The sequence below is a fragment of the Haliaeetus leucocephalus genome, unplaced genomic scaffold (assembly GCF_000737465.1).
Source record: "Haliaeetus leucocephalus isolate CR32 unplaced genomic scaffold, Haliaeetus_leucocephalus-4.0 Scaffold184, whole genome shotgun sequence".
Lineage (NCBI taxonomy): Eukaryota > Metazoa > Chordata > Aves > Accipitriformes > Accipitridae > Haliaeetus > Haliaeetus leucocephalus.
This window is the reverse complement of record NW_010972620.1, coordinates 1,901,637-1,925,281: the sequence shown is the minus strand read 5'-3', so window position 1 is coordinate 1,925,281 and position 23,645 is coordinate 1,901,637. Positions and strand designations below refer to the sequence as shown.

The window sequence follows — 23,645 nt, the reverse complement described above, 5'->3', positions numbered from 1 at the left end:
AGAGGCACTACCACTATCACTGATGGGCTCAGACTTGGCCAGCAGCGGGTCCGTCTTAGAGCTGGCTGGGATTGGCTTTGTTGGACACAGGGGAAGCTTCCAGCAGCTTCTCACAGAAGCCACCCCTGTAACCACCACCACCCCCCCCGCTACCAAAACCTTGCCACACAAAGCCAATACAATATTATTTTGCAGAATAGCAACTTCGATATTTCCACAGAACTTGAGCCCTTGCACAACTTTGAGAAATACAGGGATGCACAGCTGTAACGATGGAGCCATCACCAGTGCACAGCCTAAACAAACCTTCACAGCACAGGCCCACCTGGAAGTTCTGCCCTTTAGAAATATCATCAGATCACATGCATTCAAATCTACAGTATAATAAATTACCTTTCTCTCAGCTAAATTATATCGGGTCCATCTGACCACACATACTCTTCTACTTCACTGTGATAACATCAGATTCACCTTGAATAAGGTTCCTGTATCCCAGTCTTTACTCCCAAATCTAGTCCATGCAAAGCACTTGACTGAACCCCACATGCCAACTGCAATTAAACGGGAAGGGAACTGCTACCGCTGGCGTCCCCGAGATGTGCCTGTAGGTTGTTGTTTGTTTGGGTTGAGGCTTCTTGGGAGGTTGGTTGTTTTCTGTTATTTTTTTTTGTTCTTTGGGGTTTGTCGGGGTTTTTTCACCTGCTGCCTATTTTATTATTAAATTGTCTGATGAAGTTTGATCATATATTACCTTTTCATTACTTTAACCCAGGTACATGTCAGCTATTGATTTAGAACTTCAAAAGCCATTTGCATGAAAACTGACCTTCCCTCTGGCTTAACCCTCACACTTGCTGTTACATCAAACTCCTTGTGATTCTGCATTTTTATTTTCTTTTAAACAGAACTAAAAATAAATTCTTAGCAAGTTAAATTCTTCAAAAGTTTGTAATTAATTAAAAGGTAGGTTAGAAAAAAAACATTAAAAGTTGTATTTATTACTAGGCATTTGCCACTAGGCATTTAATGAAGCCACAGATTACTTTTGAAATATTCATTACATAGCCCAAAAGCTTTATAAAGTATCTAATAAAAATGCCACAAAATAAAAATTCCAAGTCTTAATAACATGGAAAATATTCAGTGTTGTAACAAGAATAAATATGAAAAACAAAGCTATAAATATAGAAATATAGACTTTTGGACTTCTATAACTGGGAAATAAGGTGGTATTTTCATGTTTACAATTTTATGAAGGCTTACTGAAATAGGAACATTATTGCTATTTCTTTACCAAGGAGCCAGATTAAACATGACGGTCATTATTTGAGACTATGTTTTCCAATTAAAAAATACCCTTACTTTGAGGTGCTGCAACTTAATCAACATGGAACAAGAAAAATAACAAACACTGCTGCAACTTTTTTAAAATAACTTAGTTCTTTGATGAAAAGTTTAGTTCAGTGACAAAATTTGTGTGTAGATTAAATGTTATTTAAAGAATATGAGGGTATTCTGTGATACTTCATAACAGTACTGTTTCCAATATGGTTACAATACAATTACTTAGCCCTGTCAAATCACAGCTACCACTTCAATATTAGTGATACCACCCTTAAACTGGCAAGTGTGTTATTCTCGATTATTCCATCAGGTCTGCAGAGCACAGAGGATATAAGAAAGATTAATAGCTACAAAAGCTATCCTATACAGCCCTTGGGCAGGTAGGGGTAGGTACCTGCCGAGGTCTAAGACCAGACTGACATTAACGTGCCAATTCAGTATTCTGAAGAGGAAGGAATGGCTGATTATACTGCAATAGCAGAGCCCCAGCACACTGCCCACATGCTGGAAAAGAAATGGAACACATACTGCAGTTGATTTTCACTATCGGTTATCTCTGTCTACCAATATTTGGAATGAAGAGAGGAAGGAAAACGCTGGTTTAAGGTTAGAATGGGAATTTGAAGTGGAGGTAATGGGATTAAACTATTTGCCTATGTAGAATAAGCCAGAAATTAAACACTGAACAGATTCACAGTCTTGTAGATGCACATAAGTCTTTAAAAATTACTTTTAACAAAGAACTTGATAATAAAAAGCATCCCTTCCCTACATCTCAAAAAGGACCCTTTATGCTATAGAACCCTCTTGTCCCCCAAACATTTGCTGCCCAAAGCTGGTATTTCAACAACTTTATAGCTGGGAAAAAAGTAAATTAGCTTTTTGTTGTAGAAGAATTCTAACAGAAATCACCCCATTTTAGTCTGGTACAAATACACTGGAATGAATCAGTATTTTCTCCTAGTGCTCTGCTACCTTGCTTCATTTTTTGAGGCTCTCAGGAAGGAATCTTCTCATTTCATTTTACCCATCTAGACATGTAGGCTAATTCTAAAGACAGAGAGCAAGTCACTCCACAGGCAAGTAATTCTGCCTTTTTTTTTTTTTAAGAAACCTACCATTTTATTTTTCTGTATCATTCTTAAACTTAAAAAGCAAGAAGCATAGCTTTATGAAGGTGGCAAAGTGAGGTTGTGCAGGTTTTCTTCTCATACTGATTTTGCACAGTTTAAGGAAAAAAATAAGCAAAGCAGTGTCTAGGGGCTGAGCAACATCCAATATATTACAGAAAGGAAAAGCCTCAGCAATCGAGAAGGACATTTTTTTAACAACATATTGCTTCTGCCATCACAGTAGTCACTCTGTGTCTCAAAGAAAAAAGAACAGTGATTTCAAATGCTTAAGGGCAGATTATATATTAATGCTTTAGTTCAGATTAGAAATGTGCTTTTGAAGCAAATTCACTGATCATCCCCACTTACTGCTCCTTGGTTCATATGACCGAGCTGCCTTGGAGCGTATTAACTTAATTCCTTTTGGACAAGATTAAACCAGATGTGCTCAAACTACTAACTGGCATTCTGTCCACAGGACCAGACATTAGCAAGCATGAAATACAACTCTCCAAAACACATGTAAGGCGAACACTGGGTCCTCAACACCAACACGCAGGTCTTTCATACTCTGTAGATCTGCTCCCTTTGCACTACACCACTTATTAATGTAGACGTAGCCTAAAACGTGCAAGGAAACCTTCAGCTCTTCCTACAGGGCACATACATTTCAAGATATAAAACCATGGTCATCGAACTTCTGCTGCACCAAACCTATAATGAAGCTCCATGCTTTTTTGCCAGGACACTGGGCTACACTGACTTTTGATCCAGTTCAGTACAGCCATTCAAAAACAAGTTCATTTATGAAACTAACTACTATTTCTTTATGAAACAGAAGCATTAGATGTGACACATAAAGGAGAAGCACAAAGAACAACTTCTTGAATGTAAATCCAAAAGGGCAGCATACAAAAAGCATGGAGGCAATGCCTTCTGTAAGAAGCTGCAAAATAACAGGAGTGTTTTCCCCCCTTTTCAGGGGATTTTCTCTGCAGTTTGTGGGTCAAGGCAACTACAGCTTGCTTCTCATATGCAGATCATTTGAGACAGATGTCAAATTGGAGGGAAAAAAAAGAAATGCCAACTAGAGCAGGGAAAAAGTCAACCCAATCCATCTTTTTCTTGTCTATCTCTGTCAAAGGGTGAGGCATGGAGAGTGAATTAAAAAACCCAACACATCAAAATAAACCCTGTGGTCTCTGTTGTAACTGTATAGTCAGGCTATGAACCTGGCATCAATCACAGTCCTTCTCTCAGCCTTTTGCACTGCTGCTCTTCTCCTGGGGTATTCACAAACAAAAGCTAGATATGGAATTTATTAACTAAAGGCATTATGTCATAGCAGTACACAGCCAAAGAGATGAGGGTCCCTTGCTTGACTGAGATCAACAGGCTTCTGGAGGTCAACATAGCAAAACACATCTGCTAAGTGTGTAGATCTGGACGCCCATGGAGAAACACACCCTCTCCTGCTTACCCACTGCACAAATAACAGGAAAAATCTCTGCACAGGAAACATGCTCCCTGCTACATCTATCAACCTCTAACAGTTATAACTTGATTCATTCTCTGTAATTTTGTATTAAATTTGTACCTGCTGCAACCAAAAAGGACAGCTGCACAACTTCATCGTCAAAAAGCTGTTAGCAACCTTCTCCAACTTTTGAGTTAACTTTTCTGGTACTTTTCAGAAAGCACCAATGCAGTGGAAATAGCTTTCCTGACATCTTTATAAAGGAAAACCTTTTCCAACATAAACAGACCTTCTATTGAACTATAATATACCTCCAGCAAAAAAATAAAAATTAAGAAAATGGAGCAGCAAGATCCCTTCACCACAGCTGAACCCAAGTGACATAACTGGGAAGAAAGCTGTCGTATGTAAGAATCTTCAGAGAAAAGTTTTTGCCAGTAATTAATGAGAAACTGCAAACATAATGAAATAGGCTGTGATTCCTCACGCTCCTCCAGACTTTTTACAAAAATATTTTTCTTGGAAAACCATGAGAAAAGCTGCTAGTTACAGATTATGCATTTCTACACTGGATTTTAGCTCTGAACTCACATAAGCACTGATACGGAGAACTACATTCAACAATTGCCTACATGCTATTAGAATCTACATACAAATAACCGCTCTGTATGCTCAGGTTTCCATAACTAATTCTGTAATTATCTTGATATATATCATGAACAAAAATCTGACACAGCCAGAAGCTGAGATCTAATGCTTTAATCCTCAATAATCATTTTGCCTAGATTTCACATGTTTTCAAGCCCATGCCCTAGTTCTGAATCAGTAAGTTTCAAGGGAACTGTCTCATTCACAGGCCGTGTTATCACCTTGGATCCTGATAACAATTTTAAGACCCATGAAGTCTTAGGCCCTATTTATTCTATGGCATTTTCGCCATGTCCCAAGAGGTTTCCTTTCCTCTGGATAAAAAGGACCTGCTTCAATGATTTATTCCTGACATAGTAGATCAAAGATGGGAACACACAAATATTTACTGTCTACCCCTGTCAATAGGAACAAAATCAGAAGTGTTGAAGAAAGTGCTTTTCCCTCTGATAGAGTTCACTTGACTTCCTAGTTGAGTAACTTCTGTCCAGAAGTTCAGGCAGATGCTTCTTTGGGAAGAACCAGCTTGTATTGAATGATATCTACCAGTACATTGATCCTACAGGAGTGGAAACCACTTCCTGAACTCAAAACACTTAACATGGAAGGAAAGAAACAGCTCATACACACACAGATAGAAATGGATGAAGTACTACAGTGATATGCTAAGGCTACCACTTATTTGGAAGTGCCATAATCAATCTGATACATCCCACTTCCCCCATGAACACCAGTGTAAGCGAAGAATAAGGAGAATCCTTTTCCTCAGATTGCCTTCTAAAACTGCTTTCACCTATATGACCAGTTTCAGTCATAATTGCTTTTCGTCTCAGTATCAAGATATTGAGAACCTCATCAACCCTGCCAGTTCAGGACTCCAGCCTAGCACTCACCTTCCTTTCTTTAGTTTCTGGAAAGAGAACAGGGGTAATTGCAAACTCTTGTAATTGTAAACCATGTGATCTATCCACCAACCAGAAACAACAGTACACTGTTAATAGCTTTTCCTCTTTTGTTAGATTAAAAAGCAAGCTTGTTTTGGGCACTAAGTTGCCAATATCCAAAGAAAGAAGAGTGGCAGTTACTTGCAAATACTCTCTGCCATTGAATTTTACCTACTGCAAGTACTAAAGTAGAGAGTTTCAGGAGCTGTTACTCATTTTCACCACTGAAGACAGTTAACATTCGCAGTAATTGCCATTCTTCTAGACACAAGAACAAAGAGGCAGGATGTTTCCAGGGCACTGAGATTACAGTCCTGGAAAACTCAGGTCTAACCTACTAGAAGAGACAGTGGCTGCATAAGGAGAGAAAACACATACTTCTGAATTTTACTGCTTAAAGTCATCTCATGCAGAACTCCAGCAGGAACAAAGACAACATCCCTTCCCTCATGACAAGGGGGTATTATCCACATCTTTTCCTCCCGCCATTTCTGAAGCTTCTTGTAAATAAGATGCTACATCTTTGCTTGTTACATTCAGTTAAGTAGTTCTGCACATAGCAACTTCTCCCAAGCCATCTAATACAGCAGTCTTATCAGCAAGAGCCAGCTTTGGCTTTGTAAGGAAAATGATCAGGTTATATTCACTTAGTTCAAATGTATCCACTTTGAAGAGCATCGACTTGGTAAGTATGTGTGAGTGTAAAAGTGTTTCACAAACACAACTGTGTTCATGGATCTGTGTATTATATTTTTTTTAATGTATTTACTTTAAAAGCTCAGAAGTGCTCCAGATAGTAGAGCTTTTTTTAAAAAAAAAAAAAACATTTCCTCTATTAAAAAAAAAAAGGAACCAAATCAATGTTTGTGCAGGCAAAATTTATCTAAGTAAAGCTCACTTGGGCGATATTTCTTCTGTAAATAATGAATTCACAGCTTAATCACCCTATTTTCTGCAACTAAGTGCTCAGATAAGTGCTCCCACCACAGACACCATTGTACCAGCAGTTCATTTTGCATCTTCCTGCTTTCAACCACACAGCACAGAGACTAGAGCCAACTCAACCAGTGGGAGTTTGAGCAAGATCAAACACTAAGGAAGAGATCTGTGCTGCACCACTTTTCTGACATTTTTTTTCTCCATCTTTTGAAGTGGAGCAAGAACTTTTTCTTAGATCAAATGAACCTGAAATGTACTTACAGTCCTTCCTGAGCACAACTTCAAATAGAAATGCCAGCTTCCAGGCTCTGATAGAATGACAAGATACTACAAACAAAAACCCCTTCGTATGAAAAATACAGCAACAAACTTCAAGAGCAAGAGCAGATATTATTCTTGTCCTCTGAGTCTAGATCATAAACTGATTAAACTGATTTTGTTGTTCATTTTTTAAAATAGAGGAAGGCATGCTGCTTCTCACTGAAGTGGCAGCTGCAGCATCTCTTTAAAAAACAGCCCCAGGATTCCATTTCTCTATAGAGACCACAATTTCATTGACTTTAATTTCCTAAGCATACCCACTCAAAACCTTATTTCCCACCCACCCCCACCCCCCCAAATACAAAAACACTTTTCTATTGAACCAAATCTATATCAAATATCAGGAAATGGTACCACATACTGACAATGACATCGGGAAGTAAAGTAATTAACAAAAACTGACTTATATCCTATTTTCATAGAGCCCTTACATTTTCAAAAAATGAAGGTAATATGTATTATGGTCTGAATTTCAGCAAGTTAGAAAGAACAGCTGAGAATGGCAGAAAATTATACAACACTAGAACTTTTTCAGCACCTCTACAGCAATAGATCATGTGCTATGTGTCTTCAATTATTTCCCAGGAATCTGTTAGCAAGTTTAGAGTTTTATTTAGGCATACTTTAACTCAATTTAATGATCATATTATCCAAGATTTATCCAAGTCGGATCACAGTTAAGAGTTTAAACATGTCAGTATATATTGTCTTACTTAGGAGTAAGATCAAAACTAAATAACTTAGTTTTAATAAACTGACGGTAAGACTGAAATGAAATCCAAGGAAGTTGCTTATTAAACAATAGCACCATATACAGCAACACAGTCAGTGACAGCTTATTTTTATTTTTCAATGTTTTCTTTTAATTTTACTTCTGCAACTAACACAGAGCTGGGGAGAAGTATTTCAGATTTCACACACGCAACCACAGGTATTTTCCTTTCAATAGTTTATCTGCAATTTCTATTTGATTCTCATATTATCATCCACAGAAAATGAATTACATAGCAACACACATCTGACATTACTGGTGTTACCTTTGCTTTGTCATTGAAAAAAATAACCAAACCAAACCAAAAACAAACCCACCCACCCAGATTAATGTTTTCATTGCCTGAAAAATGCACACACTTAAAATTAAATGTATTCAATTTTAAGGCAATATCAGCTGAATTTTCCATGATCCCGTTACAGCAATCATCTTACCGGGTTTCAGGATACCATTAAACCTCTTTAGCACAGAATAAAACATCAGGTCCACGGGTGGGCATTCCTCATTGTCCTGCTATTTCCAAGGTGATCTGATCCGCTACATGGCTAAAAGCATTTCTTAGGGAGACTTTTCCAGACGGCAAGAACAAGATGGCATCAGACCTGATGGTCTCCCATCATTCTAGGGTACCAGACTCCCTGACCTCAGGGTAGTCACCTTGTTCACCCACCTTTCTCCCAAGATGCCAACTCACTGTGACCCTAAAAACCATAGCAAAGCTCTTTTCCCCCAGCCCTTCGCTGGAGATAAAAGGACATTACTACCCAAGGCAAAATATACTCAACTCTAATCACCCATCATTTGGTCTCCATTTAGCACACAGATAGCGATTGCTTCAGAAAAAAGAGGAGGGGAGCAGCTAGATGGAAACAGAGACACCGAGTAGGGCTGGGTCACAGAAAGGAGTACACCAGGCTAGATACTGAACTCAGCACAGGGCACAGGAACTACCCAGTTGCACGAAGCACCTACAGTTGCAATTCTCCCAGCACACTGGTCAACTGCTCACCACTCTGCAAACTTTTCCAATTTGAACTCCAAGTCCCATTATCTCTGCCTTTGCTAATTGCCCTCTTGAGGAGCTAACCAGGTCAGAAGCAAGGTCCCCATGGTCACACAAGCACACACTGATGGTGGCAGGTTGCAGGCAAACTCAGTGGCTCACGACAGGAGCACTTAAGGGGAAGCATATCACTTGAAATGTATTCTATTTGCATTAACCCATTAGCTTAACAGAGAAACTGCTGTTGGCATTATGCAGTTCACTAACTAGCAGGGACTACTTGAGTACATCATGACAATAACCCCAGCAGTATCACAATTCTTTGACCACACCACATTCTTAATGATACCTGTCAATATTTTGATAACGGAATTAAAGAACAACAACATAAGCAACAGGAGAATAAAGCATTTGTTATGCCATAGTCATAAGGGAAAATATATATTGGTTCCCCCAGATACTCAAGAAAACCATGACTTCATACAAAGTCGTATTTTTGGAAAAAAAAAAAAAAAGTAAAAAAAAGTTGAAGTGTGCCACATTTCTTCACGTGGACACCTTAAAAAATGAAGTTGTATTTAAGTTCATTAATCATTTCCCACTTTCTTCCTATTTGCTGTGGATTTCTGCAATATCTGAAAGCACTGTTGTTTTCCAGAGTCCCACTGCAAGAAATATTCAATAGGTTTACTTACGCATTAGGTTGTAAATGTGCTTTTCTGCAACATGTTCCGTAAACAGCTTTATAAGGTCATCTTTTAAGTCTCTGTTAAGCTTGGTTTCAATGTAAAATTTATTCTGGAAAATAAGACAGAAGTTTTCAAGTTTGTTTTTCATAATAGCAAACGGTAAACTTACTTTTTCCCTGAAGAAAAATAATTCAAAATTTTAAAGCTGTAGAATATTTGAGCTGTAAAGTGCTTCCTTGGTGACTGCATTTATAATAAATAGAACATCCCTGTACAACAAAAAACCATGTATTTAATATTAAGAATGCACGTGCTACTATTGGTAACAAACCTATTTACATACAGGCATGCATATGTTTGGGGGTTTTTTTTCTATATCTAGAGATATATCTCCATATCGATCTAGATTGGGGAGTTTGTAGAAAAAACACTTCATTTTAGAACACCAAAACAGGGCTGGACATCATGTTTATAACAAAAGAAAACATTTTTACCAATGTCTAAAAGTGATTAAGTCATTAAAATAGGTATGTTACAATAATAAATCATCAGTACAGCTATCCACTTCTATGGTTCATCGATAATCTCAGAGGATAGCTGCTCAGAATTAACCAACTGTGGAAATAAGTGATATATACAAATCTACACAAAACTGAACTACACTAAAATTTTTAGGATTCAATTATCTTGACACACTCAGCATTAATAATAAATTCATCTCTTCAACCCTCAAAGGAAATTCTATTCATGAGTTCCTTGAGGGCCTCTATACCTAATATACTATTTGGTGTTATGCCTCAGTTCCCAGCCTGCAATTAAGAGTAAGATCTCTTGTCTGTACTTTATTCATAGGTGGGTTTTAAATTCTGGAAAAAAATAATTGTTTCAATATAAATCTTCTGTCGTTACAACACTAACATGAAAGTAGCACAACTGAATTCATCCGGACAACTTGTGTAAAAGAGTTAAACAAATACTGTAATAGAAAAATCAACTTAATCAAAAATAACATACTGGAACACTTATCTGAGAGATTTACTAGAGGAAGGGATATCTTAAGGGAGAGAGGTTTTTCCACACTTTAAATCAAGATGTTCTCCTAATTGCTAAAGTATTTAGCATAATTGGAACAAACCCTCAGAACACTATTAGAGCAATCTTTACATTTTTTCATGAAACCCATTCTCTTGGCCATTACCAAAACTATAGACATACCGTAATAAACTGTTTATGCAGAAACCACTTAAATTTTCACGGCAAGCATTGAGCAGTAGTTATTTACCTTTAATGAAAACTGAACCTGTTCAAACAAAGGCAAAACGAGGGCTGAGTACACAGTTTAGGTTTGTTGCAGTAATGGACAACAATCTTAAAAAGATTTTTTAAAAATTTAGTAGCTTCCTACCGCCAGTTCCCTTCCTGAAGCTATCCTACCTGTAGAGGTTTTATCAAGGGCTACGACTCAGTTATTTCCCCCTCACCTGGGCCTGTTCTTCAAACAGAGATTGAGAGAAAGGCTCTGCAGACAGAATAACCTGTCTTGTAAGAAACAGACTAACTTCATTTGTAAAATTTTTGGTCCATGGTGAATTGCCACTGCAACAGAAATTGAACAGCAACTGAAGATACACATCTTCTAGGAGGTGTTAAACTACACACCATGCTACAGTTTTTCATCAGACTCGACTTCCTAAACCATTTCCACCTTGAGCTCCTGACCACATATTGCCATGTCCCCACCGGTGCAACACACAGGCGTGACCAGAGCATCTCAGCACAAGTCTACTGACCTGAATCAAACCTGACAATGTCAAACTACTGATTCTTATGAGCTGACAGATGAGATGCGCCTGGCTAAGGAAATAACTTACTCAGTTCCCTTCCCAGCCTCTAGACCTTCTTGCATTAAAAGCGGCTGGCAGTGACATGTGCAAACTGTGATGCTTCCTTTTGTTTAAGAGTTGGAAAGCCTATACCTTAAGTTTCATAACTAGAAAAGCAACAAACCCCCCCTGCAGTTTCAAGGAGAAGAGTTACAACACAATACTTATACATAGAACAACTGTAAAATACTCTTCACATTTGCTTACTTGGAGACATCTTTCCAAAAAGATGTTAACACTTGCATGGATTTAAACAGACAATGAAAAATCACCTAACATAAGTACTTCATTTCCAATCCACAGTGCTGAAAGAAGATAGCAGAAGACCTGTCACCTTCCCCATTCTTGCTAGTGGAAAACCAGGAAGATTTTCTGTGTAAGATGTCACTACCTAGGCTGTACCAGTATTTCTTGAAAAGTGTGTCAAGTCACCTAAAGGTCTAACTGGCAGGTAAAAGGTAAGCAGATAGCAATAAGTGAGAAAGTCAGATATGGTATAAGCATTTCTTCTACAAACCACCATATCATAAAGCAATCTGGCACACATTAAAACACATAATTGTGTTAATATTAAGAGGAGAGCAATAAATCCTTGAAAGAGAAAAAACAGTATATAAGAGTGCTTATCATCTCATCCACACATATATACTCACATATATTTGTGTATAGACACACACAAAATGCCGTCTAGCTGATAAGCAACGAAGTGCAATACCACCCAGTAAGAATAGTAATATTTTAGAGGCAATGAAAAAATTCTTAACTATCCTAAAACCATGGTGCTCACAAATGCTAGGCTCATTTAATGCCACAAGACAACAGATTTTTCAGCTACATCTCTAAGCATAATTAACAATTGAGAACCTATTAGAAAAAAGTATATCACCCAAATGCTGACTTTAAATTTTCTTGAAGTGGAAATATGATTTTTATTCCTTCGCACATGCAGCATACTGTGATATGTACAATCTCTAAGCATCCAGAATAACCTCATTTAGATTTATAAAGCAAACAGTTATTCACTAGGAATTATTCTTAGGAATAAAGCACTGTGTGCTAAGCTGACTTCCAGTTTAATTTGCTTTATATGCAGTTACGTCCCAGAACATTTGAAGAAACTTAAATCCACAGAATTTTGGAAGGACAAAAGTGCTCTGCATCTCCATGCTTTCTTGAAAAGTCCACTGTAGCAGCGTAAGACTGAAAAAATCCATCCCCACGCAAAAAAAAAAAACCACTAGTGCTCCTAGCAAGAGAAGGAAAAAGAAAACTCCCTCAATTGCAAAGTCAGCCCTCTCAACCACCACTCAAAATAAGCCTTGAAACACACCTTGGTCCCATATACAAGCAGGTTAAGAAAACACCTTTCCTGTATTCTCCACCATTCACACAGAAGAATGTGGTTTGGTACATCAGGAAAAAGAAGAAGAGTGCTGCTGTTGATATCAAAACGCACAAGACTAAGCCTAACGCAAAATACTATGCCTTTTTTGGCCACCAAGGGGCAAAAACATGTTACAGTTGCACAAAAAACCTCTAGGTTTTCCTCAGCTTCCTAGATTTTTAAATATTTAAATGCATATTAAAAGTCTTCCTAAGCAGCAACATAATTATCCTTTCAGAACAAAGTTTATCTGTGCAATTCAACAGCCTTGGAAACTCCTGATTAAAGCAATCACATCACTACTAAAAAAGGAAAGCCTTGCCATCTCTGATAAAAAGGCAGAGTTCAACAACTTAGTCCTCTTTGCTTAAACATACACTGAAAGTATCTATTAAAGTAACTGCAAAGCTGTAATTTATACCTAGCATAATTAGGCTTTCACCTCTTCCAATTGTTTTTTAATTGTATTTTCCTGCCTAAATAAAGGAAACTGCTGCTGCTGTATGAGAGAAAACTTGATTAGACGCTACAATGTAAAATTGCAAGAGTAGCTGTACATAAAAGTACTTCCAACAAATGCACACAGAAAAAAACCTGAGGCAAACATTTTTTCATCCTGACTTCTATAGAGATATTTTCCACATCATGCACAGCACTGATTAATAAATTATTTCAGAGAAAAAGTATGAGACTTAATTTGACATTAGCCTACAAAACCAGCTATATAGCTGAGCCAAATCAGCATTGCATTTGGCAGCAAGAGGAACTAACACATAAGTCACTAACTCTACTCAAAGGGGGCTTATAAGAAAGATGGGGAGAGACTTTTTAGCAGGTCTGTAGTGATAGGACAAGGGGTAATGGTTTTAAACTAAAGGCAGGTAGATCCAGACTAGATATAAGGAAGAAATTTTTTACGATGCAGGTGGTGAAACACTGGCAGAGGTTACCCAGAGAGGTGGTCGATGCCCCATCCCTGGGAACGTTCCAGGTCAGGTTGGACGGGGCTCTGAGCCACCTGGTGTAGTTGAAGATGTCCCTGCTCATTGCAGGGGGGTTGGACTAGATGACCTTTAAATGTCCCTTCCAACCCAAATCATTCTATGATTCTATGATAACTCTCAGGCCTAACTTTAATTAAGTCACTTAAATGAAAAGTGTTTGCATTAACAGAGTTTTACTGCCTGAACAAATCACTAGTCATGCTTTAAAGAAGCTTCTCCTTTCAAACCATAGAGTACTTTCACTTTTCTTTGTTCTCAAATTAAAAAGTTACTACCTAACTACTCATTTTACAGGTCTGTTTATTACTCATTAACCATTTTTACTATGTTCAGGTATCAGTTAGACTCAAACTCTAAAAAAAGAAACAATGGGATACAGAGCACTCTTCATTTGAAGATACAAACACCACATCACAAAGAAAGATATGGAGATCTATTCGGCAATTATACCTTATCTGGTCATATAGACAAAGCTTATAATGGTAAAACCTGTCTGTTTATATGTCTATCATGAAATTTTTTCAACAATAGTGACTGCAGTCTTAATTGTTAAGGATAGATTTGGACCTCTGTGATGGAAGAACCTCAGTGACAGAATGGAGCATTCAATAAAAGTACACACCTGAACAGCTTATCTCCACTTGTAAATGGATATTAAATTATGAGATTGCTTAAACACCTTTGTGCAATAAACAAGTGAAGCACACAGGTGAAAAAACAGTAGCATCTAAAAATATCTGAATGCAATAGGGGGAAAAAAGTCTCTTCCTAGTTTCTTCCCCAGCATTTTACGACAAGAACCAGGAGAAAAATAAAAAAATCATCACCAGGAACACATCCCTTACATCCCTTAGCTTACAAGTGAAGCTGTACCAACTGGATTTCATTCTGTATAAACTAGATAAAAGAGCAAATTACAAGACATCCAGCTCAAGAAAGGCAAATTCTTCTCTTAATGCAACAAATCTGTACAGTAACACTATGCCAAAAGACTGTAGCAAGTTACCTGGTTTCAGATACATTCACTGAACCATAGGAGATCCTTCTACTGCCTCCCAAACTCTGGGAAGCTACCAATGAGAATAATTTAAAAAAGAGTTTGAGATTTATTTAATCTAAATCAGTTTAAATACTTTTTCCTTTTTAAAAAAGTTTCTTTCCCAACAAGTATTTCCTTTATTTTTATTTATTTATGATGCCAAGGCAAGGACAGTTTCTAGGAGAAGGACAAATTTCAAGCTTAAGTTATTCATTACCATAAAAAAAAGGAATAAAAGTCTTGGCACTTTGACAAAACCAATGCAAATTATAAACTTCTTCAAAGGTACAGAAGACTTCATAATTTACAAAACCAGCACAACAAACACTTATAGCCAATGGTTTCTGAACCTCTGCAAGTATGCCTGACAGTGCTATGAACATAAGTTTGTCTTCATCCAGTCAACCAATGCTCTAAATTGCTTTATCAAGGGACACAGACATTTCCAAGAGACATTTCTTTCCATCTTGTCTGAATCTGTGCAATTTAAAAGCAAGAAGCAATCATCTTTGTAACCTGCCCAAACTACCAAGCCAACAAACTATCTCTATTCAGAAAGATATAAATAATGACCTAACTATTTGGGACAGCTTTTTTGCAATCAAAATAAAAACCATTCCCCCACTCCCAGGAATGAAATATTAGGGTAGAAACCAACTGCAAAACTCCACATTTAAAAGCACGACTCCCCCTTCCTCTCCCCATACAACTTCATCAGTACTGTTATGCAGGTAGCAAAACCAGGCATGAATCATAAGTTCTACAAGTTAAAAATCATTACAGCTGCATTTTATTCTTTTCACTTTCAGTCAGCATCTTGTGTATGGACATACTTTATTTGAAAAGAATTTTCTAAAACTTACCATATATATGAAAAGAGGCACAATGCTCTGCAATGCTCCCATATACTGTCCAAGAGCTACGTTAAATCTTTCAATATAGAGATCTGGAGGGCTGGCCTGCAAGAAACCGTAAAAGTCAGGTTGCAATTTGAACAAGAGAAAGATCTGGAACAGCATGGGCTATGCTTTCATAGCAAACTCAAAAAACTACAAAGTATTTGATACACTAAGTCCACACAAAGCAAGCCACACATCATTCCAGAGTTTCTGCTATAACTCCCTCCAGCAAAAACAGTTTTCTTCAGTAAATGGTTTTTGCCTAGGACTGTGTGTCAGTGCCCAGCAAAAGGTGCATTCAATAAGAAATACAGTTTGCCTGTAACAAACTAACATTTAGCATATGCAAATCAAAACACTTATTGAAGACCAGACCTTCATTTTGAAAGAACTATCTGTCATGCCTAGAATCCATAACCAAATTTCAACAAGTGCTGCAGTGTGTGCTCCAACCCCCCTGCACACTTTTACTCCAAGGCAGCAGGGCGGCATTAAGTTGCTGCTTTGCATCTGAGCTGGCAAGCAGCACATCCTCCAGCTCCAGGGAGCACCGTCCTTCACAGGAAACATTTTTAAGTTTTTGCTGGGTCACCTAAGGCAAGGCAATTATTCAGGGCGTAGAGCTGGAGGGACTGCGAAGCAATGGCTTCAGATAGAGCTCCACATCTGGCATCCTGCGCTCCAGATCAGGCCCATGAAAATCTACTGCAGTGCTCCAACACACAGCATTACCCTGTAGCCCCAAGCAAAAAACTTTGCTACACAAAACCTGAATGTGCCGACTTTATGATAGGCCTTGCAGAGCCCACAGTGACAGCCCTGCTATTTTCCATGTACAATACTATCTTTCCCAAAGGAGGAAATAAGGAAGCTAAAAAGATCTGCTCTGCAGCAAGCTAAGTTAAACTGAGAAGGGAACCAGAAAAATGGGAAGCACTAACCACTGTTTCTTTTATAAATATTTATTTGGAGGGATGCAGGGGAGCTGTGTTAGAGCGTTCAGGAGTGCACTTACACAGGCAGGGATGGAAGTGGAGCTGGGGTAACGTGTTCCTCCGTTATCCCCCTCTCCATCCCAACCCACCCGCATACAGTGCTCTGCTTCTGGCCCCACTCCTCCTGCCTGCCCTACTATGGTCTTTTCAGACAGAGGTGGGCAGCTGCCTGAGTTTCTACTGTTCATATACATATACACAGCTATACACACCCAAGGACAAAGTGTTGCTTGCTAATGAGACGCAAAACTTCTCTGCCCTTGCACCATTTTCCTCTCTGACAGCACCAAGCCAGAAGAGGATAGAGAATGCAGCAGTGACTGGGACCTTGCAAGAAAACAAGCTCAAAGATTTTTCTAAAGCCAAAGCGTCTGTGGCATGAGAAAAACTCAAGGTTAGCTGCACCTCAACCACCTTATTGGAACTTAAAGCTCTTATCTTTACAAAGCAGATTTTTCAGCCTTTTTATGGACATTCATCAGGGGCCCTAAGAGAACAGTTAAAATTTATGTTGACTTTTTGCTCTATTAAGTATTCTAAGTATATGAAGTTTTTTTTCCTTTAAACTAGCTTCTTTTGCCTCCTTCCTTAATATGCTTAATGAACACGTGGGTAATTTTCACAGCAAACACCGATAGAGAGCAGACATTTCAGAAAGGAAAGCAAAACTGGCAAAGGAATAAAGAGTGTTATTCCATATGCTGTTGCCAAAGATTATGTATGGTTATTCCTCATTTTGATCATAAGCTTTTAATCTTAGTGCAGATGCAGTTCTCAGGGGTGGCCAAACAAATTTTAGTTCAAAATGCCAACAATGTATAAAAGCAACTATGAACTCCAAGGACTCCCTTTCATATATAGTTACATATATAATTTGTTGCAAATAACATGCAATGAAATCTGCATTTCTAAGCAGTATGTATTCCTGCTTCACTCCTTTTTAACCTCAACTTTAAATATGGTTACACTCTCTGATTCGTAAAAGCTTGGTATACAGCTTCCAAGATTAAAGAAAAAGGAAAATTCTACTTCAAAGAACGTCAGACAAAAGGAGACCATAGCCTGACACAGGGCACCACTCTTCTCTCACTAGCAGTTTGTACTTTTCATTAAAAACAAAAAAAAACCAGAGACAGAAGTTGTCTGGACAGTGTGTGATTTAATCCCATGAACAGACTCTAGGCAATGGTAGACAGCCAGTCTGCCAGCCTTTTTTTCAGGGGACATTAAGGATTTTTCCTCCACCAAAGATGAAAACTTTGCTTGCTCACCTAACAAAGCCTATGTCCCATTAAGAGAGACATTTTAAGAGAGAACAACGACTGCACACCCAGCTGTCTCCTGAGAATAACCTCAAGAGTCCTTTAATGGAAGGATACCTGGAAGCTGTTAACCACCACCACCACCTTGCAACCAAGTGGAAAATAACTGCTCTAGATAAAGACAAACAAGCTAAGAAAAGTCCTGACAGCTTCAGGAGGAGCACTCACTAGTGTCAGGCAAGTATCAACGCCTTGCTCTTAACTCCTGGAATGCAAAATCACAGTGTTAACTGCTTTATCAGCATGAGATGTTACCTTTCAGTTTTGTTCTTATGATAGTGTTCCATGTCAAGCCTCAACAGTCAAGGAACTAACAGGAAAGCACATACTACCTGACACTGCTTGTTAAAAAGCTTGACAATCAAACTCTCCTTGCTTGACTTGTAAACTAACAAAAAACCCAAGCCAAAGAGAAATCAATAATAGTATTTTCACAGCTCATCTATGAATTATTGTAACCTGTGTGGGGAAAACAGAACCATCTGTTTTCCGTTCATTAGGGTGTTACTGTGTGGCTGCTCAAAACTGCTAGACTGAAATCAATTACTTCTTTGAGCATAGGAACTTTCTCCACATCTCTACATTGACATTAATAAGACAGTAACTGGAGTGGAACTAGCTTTATAGAAACTACATGAATTTTACAAACTAAAAAGCAGTGCATGGCACCACATTCATGAGTAAATAGATGTTGCTAAGATTCTTCTATTAAATGGCCATCATTAGAGTGGAACTTGCATTTAAAATCCGTATTTATTCAGCTATAACTATTATAAAAAAGAAAGAAACTGCTTAGGCTGACATTTTTCACTCTTGGTTCTAGTGCAGAAAAGATAACACACACATTCAGCTGTTTTAATTACTGGGGGAGGGGCAGAATTAAGCATGACATTTACTTCTTACAACCCCCCCCCCCCCCCAATAAACATTAAGTCTTTAAATCCACTTCTATTTTACCTGAGGGATGTATTACAGAAGCTATTCAAAGAAAGAAGAATATACTGCTAGCACAAGGTTTTCCAGGAAAGAAGAGAATCCTTTGTTCCTTCACTCCCCATCCTGAATCCTATCAAACTGACAATTCAGTTTTGGTTTTTTTAAGACACTCTATACAGGGAGACAGCTTAAATCCTCTCCTACATTTGCTCTCATCTACCACTCAAAAGGTTAAGAACAGTTTTCCAGTAGCAACTATACAGTGCATCTGTCCACGGGAGCACTGAACGTTTGGTCAGGTTTGTCAAGTTTTGATGCAGTTGCATTTGCTTAACATCTTCAGCTTGGTTTTGAGTCGACTACTTCTTAGCATAAAATGTTATGGCTGCTGTTAAAACCTGATGTTAAAGACATCATTTAATCTACTTACACACCATAGTAGACATCTCAGCACCAGGAAAAATGAGAAGTAACAAGAAAACACGTTTGAGAAAGGACGACATGCAAGACAGACATCTTCAAACAAAACAAGCAGTGAGAGACCCAGTATACTAAATCACCCTTCTCTTATTTGAAATCTAATACCTAGGCATTTCAAAGAACTTGTGGGCAAGAAACTGTATACATGAAAAAGATGTGGGTTTTTTCAGTTTGAAAACCAGTTTGAATATCATTCTTTAACTGAACATATGAATGAAACCAGAAGACATGCTGCTGGCTCAAGACAACTCAGAAATGGCTCACAAGAAAGAAACAGTGACAACAGTTCTTTGCTTGAGGAACACAAAGTTAATCTGTTTATGAATAGTTGTCTGGCACAATCAGCAATATATTCAGTAAAGCTTACATTCCTATGTAGAATGGAATTCCATTTTCCTGGGAACATGCTCACTGCCAAAATGCCAGCATACATGCTGCAGCATCTCTCCCACGCCTGCCAAGTGAAAAGGGAGAATGGCTATGACTACACAAATTAACCTGCTATTCATATAAGTGGTCTGAATCTTTTAAACCAGTGTTTGTTCTTTCTCAAGAAAATGTAATTTGTTTACTTTGCCTTGCAGACTATTTATATGATGCCCAGGTCTACCTCACTAGACAAGAGTACTATTAAAACTTTTTTATAAAAAACAGACATCAAGCCAAAGTACAATTAATTCAAAGACTGACTGTGTCTTCCTATTCAAGTCTGCACTCAAAACCGTTCAAAGCTGTACAGCACCATGACATACTGTCGTATAATTGTCTTAGAGCAGGGTAGCAGATGTGGGCCACATTTCCATTTTCATTCTACACGTTTGTAAAACAAAAAGACATTGTACCTAAGGACCACAAAAACTTTGTTTAATAGTAAGAGATCTTCAGAACCTCTTCCATCTAGTAAATATATATTCATTTGTGCTGTATTTACTTACATCGTTCTGTAATTATATCAGGGTCTGCAGCACCCAGTGTACTGTGGAAAGGGACTAAAAATGACTGCAGGAATACAAGCCTTTTCAAAAAGCTGCAGGCAAGGACGCTTCTTTCAGGTTAGCTTGCTCACAACAATGTCATTTTTAATGGCAATTCTGGCAATACAGTGACCCCTACTTCTACCTCAAGTCAAAAGCCATCTTTTTGATGTCCACACATGAAGATGCACACATTTCTAACACTTCTGGTTTCTGCTGAGTTCTAATACTGATCATTCATTTGATCTGATTCAATTCAGTGTGATTCACAGCAGTAAAGCCTTGTTTCACACACAATTAAGCAATGTTCCCCCAACAAAACTGATGGATAAATGCCTATGGCACTGGATGTTTGCATTTGTTGGTTTTTTTCCTTTTAAATGTTATGGACCAGATAAACGGCCAGTCTGAGTCTCCTCCTCTTTAAAAAACGGACTGTCGATATTAACAGATCATGCAGTTGACCTCAATGAACTTTAAGAAACACTAGTGATTTAACATATTTAGTAAGAAAAGAGTTAGGAAATACAAGTTCTCAGTTTCCATTTTCCACCTCTAGTTCTGATTTTTTCTGTAGGCAGAGCATAGAGGAGGCAAAATTGTTTTCTACATAAGTGTTTGAGAAACTACTGCAACTATGAAAATTATTTCAGGGAATCAACTAATTTCAAATTAACAAGAGCTAATTTGAGTGTTATTTCTATGCTACAAGAGATGAGACATGAATCATGAAGAGGGCTGGCTATTTCTCATTTGGCTAGCAAGTCAGACAACAATGCCCACACAAACAGCGTAATAAGAATGGGCTTCTTCACGTAGATGGAGTATATAGCCTGGCCTCCCATTAAGAACATTACTAAAGTCTAATCATAACTTCATTAGCAATCTGATGATTTACTAAGTTTACACAAAAAACAGCCACAGATGATGATGTCAAAAGTTCTTTTTTACAGACTGGCATAACTGTTCAATTACAATATAGCACTATGTAAAGGTAATGTAATCATCAGCGTACCTTGAAAGGAAAGCAAAATGTATCTACAAAAACAAATCTCGGGTAAAATTACCTTAAAAGTATAAATATCAAGAACTGCTATGAGGTGGTACCCAGTACATAACACTGCCCACGGTCAGAAGTTCGGTTTTACCAGTCCCTCAAAGCACTACTTGAATGCATTTTTCAACCACCCTGACTACATGCAAAGCTCACAAGATAAACGTGACAAGCCACTTAAGCCTCATGCTTTTACTCCTGCAATCAGAAGAAATACTGGAAGTTACACAACTGTTTCTAAAAGACAAATAAGGAAGTTCAGAATCTAATCTGAAGTTTGGAGTAAGACATCTGTATTCATCAGATCAGTGTTTCAGAAAGAGTTGGGGCAGGAAACGACAGGCTCCTCACCACTGGATGGCAAAACTCTATATAATCACAGAGGACAAGTGGAAGGTAAACGTGAGACAGAAAAGAAGAAAGGAAAAGGCAAGGAAGGAACAGATTGTCCACAACAGATATGGCTGACATATTTTTAAGAACAGATGGCAACCGACAGTGATGTGATACAAGGCACTCAGTTCCCAGAGACTTGGCACTCCTCAAAACAGTGGAATAGCTTTTACAGTAACCTGACTCCAATGCATGTTCCTCCAAGGAAACAATAGGTGAGAAGATATTTTCACACACTGCACTGACGGGTTTGAGAACTGACAAGGCAGAAGGCTGAGAAGTTGTAAGGATTAATATGAGGCAGGAAAGCTTTCTGGCATTGCACAGCGAAGACCCTAAATGTGCAGGTCCTGGGGGACACACGGCAGCCACACAAATTACCTGCCAACACCAGTGACTGCTCAGTTCAGTCATGTTCATTAGAAAAGAAATATATTGTTCATAATAATAATAAAAAATACACACGCATATTCATACATATCTCAAGACATAATAGAGAAGAAAAAACCCGAGCCCTCTGGAGTGCTCAGGAGCTTAAGTATATTACAAGCAATTGGCTCCAAATTTAATCCAATGCTTTTAGACAGATGGAATTTAAGCAAGAAATTCTGGTGGTTTAGCTCTACCACTTCTGTTTGATTTAAAATAGAAACAATGCAAGAAAACCGGTGTTTATTTACTCAGCGAAAGACTGATTCTCACTTATTAACTTCAATGAACATAAAAATGACACACAGTGAGTTCAACTGTTTCTGGTCAAGACAAAAAAAAAAGCAACAAACACACACAAACAAAAAACAACAGATCCTTTTTCTCTTTTCTCTAAATAAAAAAGAGGGTGCAACATGACAAAGAACTGCTTTTCAGCTCTCAGTCATTTCCTAAAGGAATTATTGAGATTATTCTAACTAAAATGAAAATATTTCACTGCACTTGCACAAAAAAAGCTACTTTTGTCACAGGGCAGCTCAATGCCTCAGTGCATTTTGACTGTCAATGCTTAAAGTACTGTCCAGTGTCTTTTGCTGAAGAGATATGTAATGGGCAGAGTACCTGATTTTAAATGACTTTATCAGAATGCATAAGAATAAGGTAAGCCGGAAACACTAGTGCCTAATGCAAATATAGTTTTATTCTTTTTAAAATAGATGTATTTAATTTGAAAGCATATGCCTGTGTATCCACCCTACCTCATACATTTGAGTGACTCAGCACTTACCCACAAAAACAGCTGTCATTATTTTAAACCACAACATAATGAGCTATGTCCATTACCAATAAAATGCTTCCAAATAAAGCATCTTGGAAAAATCATCTGTATACTACAGGCTTCACAGACCTCAAGACAACAGGAAACATGTTCATTTGTGTTTTCTGCAGCCCCCCTTTTTTTTTTTTTTTTTTTTAAGCACACAAAATACAAAACTCTGATCAACTCAAGAATTAGGGAAATTTAATTCTCAACTACTGGAAGCTCCGCATGGCAAAACTCAGTCTTAGTAATGCAAAGAAACTGGTCATACATCAACTGCAAGAAAGGAAGTCTTTCCATAACTGAAATAGCCTGAAGAGAGGATCATTTACTTACACACATAGTAAGGAGGGAGCTACAAATGTCTTGGGATATAGGAGGCCCCATATCAGAGAGCTGATGGTCTGATGACAGGCTATTCATCTCATCTAAATGTACTACTACTCAGGAGGCAACATTCACTGCTTTTCACCCAACGCCTAACACGCAGAGAATCCATCAGCCCCACCCACATTTTCGTAATGCCATACTGCCACCACTGAAAATTGGATTTTTCGTTGAAAACCTGCGAAGCAGACCTTCAAGAGTACACGTGGTGACAAACACCAATGCCACACAAGGTGTCTTCCAGTCTGGGAGAGCAGAAGTCACGCAGGGGATGACCAGGGAGTATGTGCATGGCCCTGTGTGACCATGGGGCCCCGGCGGCAGCACCCAAGACACCCAGCTCAGGGCACCCGAGTGCCCGCCACTCTTCTGACTTCAGCTGAGGCCAGCTGGT

The 23,645-nt window shown here is 38.2% G+C and overlaps 1 protein-coding gene across 1 annotated transcript in view; it reads right to left on the bottom strand.

The window, feature by feature from the left end:
• Positions 1-23,645, bottom strand: part of CACUL1 (CDK2-associated, cullin domain 1) — a 60,022-nt gene that overhangs the window by 16,262 nt on the left and 20,115 nt on the right. The window contains exons 6-7 of the mRNA XM_010564977.1: positions 15,423-15,518; positions 9,256-9,358 (exon numbers count right to left, since the gene is read on the bottom strand). Coding sequence (XP_010563279.1) covers positions 9,256-9,358; positions 15,423-15,518 — 199 coding nt within the window. The remainder of the gene's footprint in view (positions 1-9,255; positions 9,359-15,422; positions 15,519-23,645) is intronic.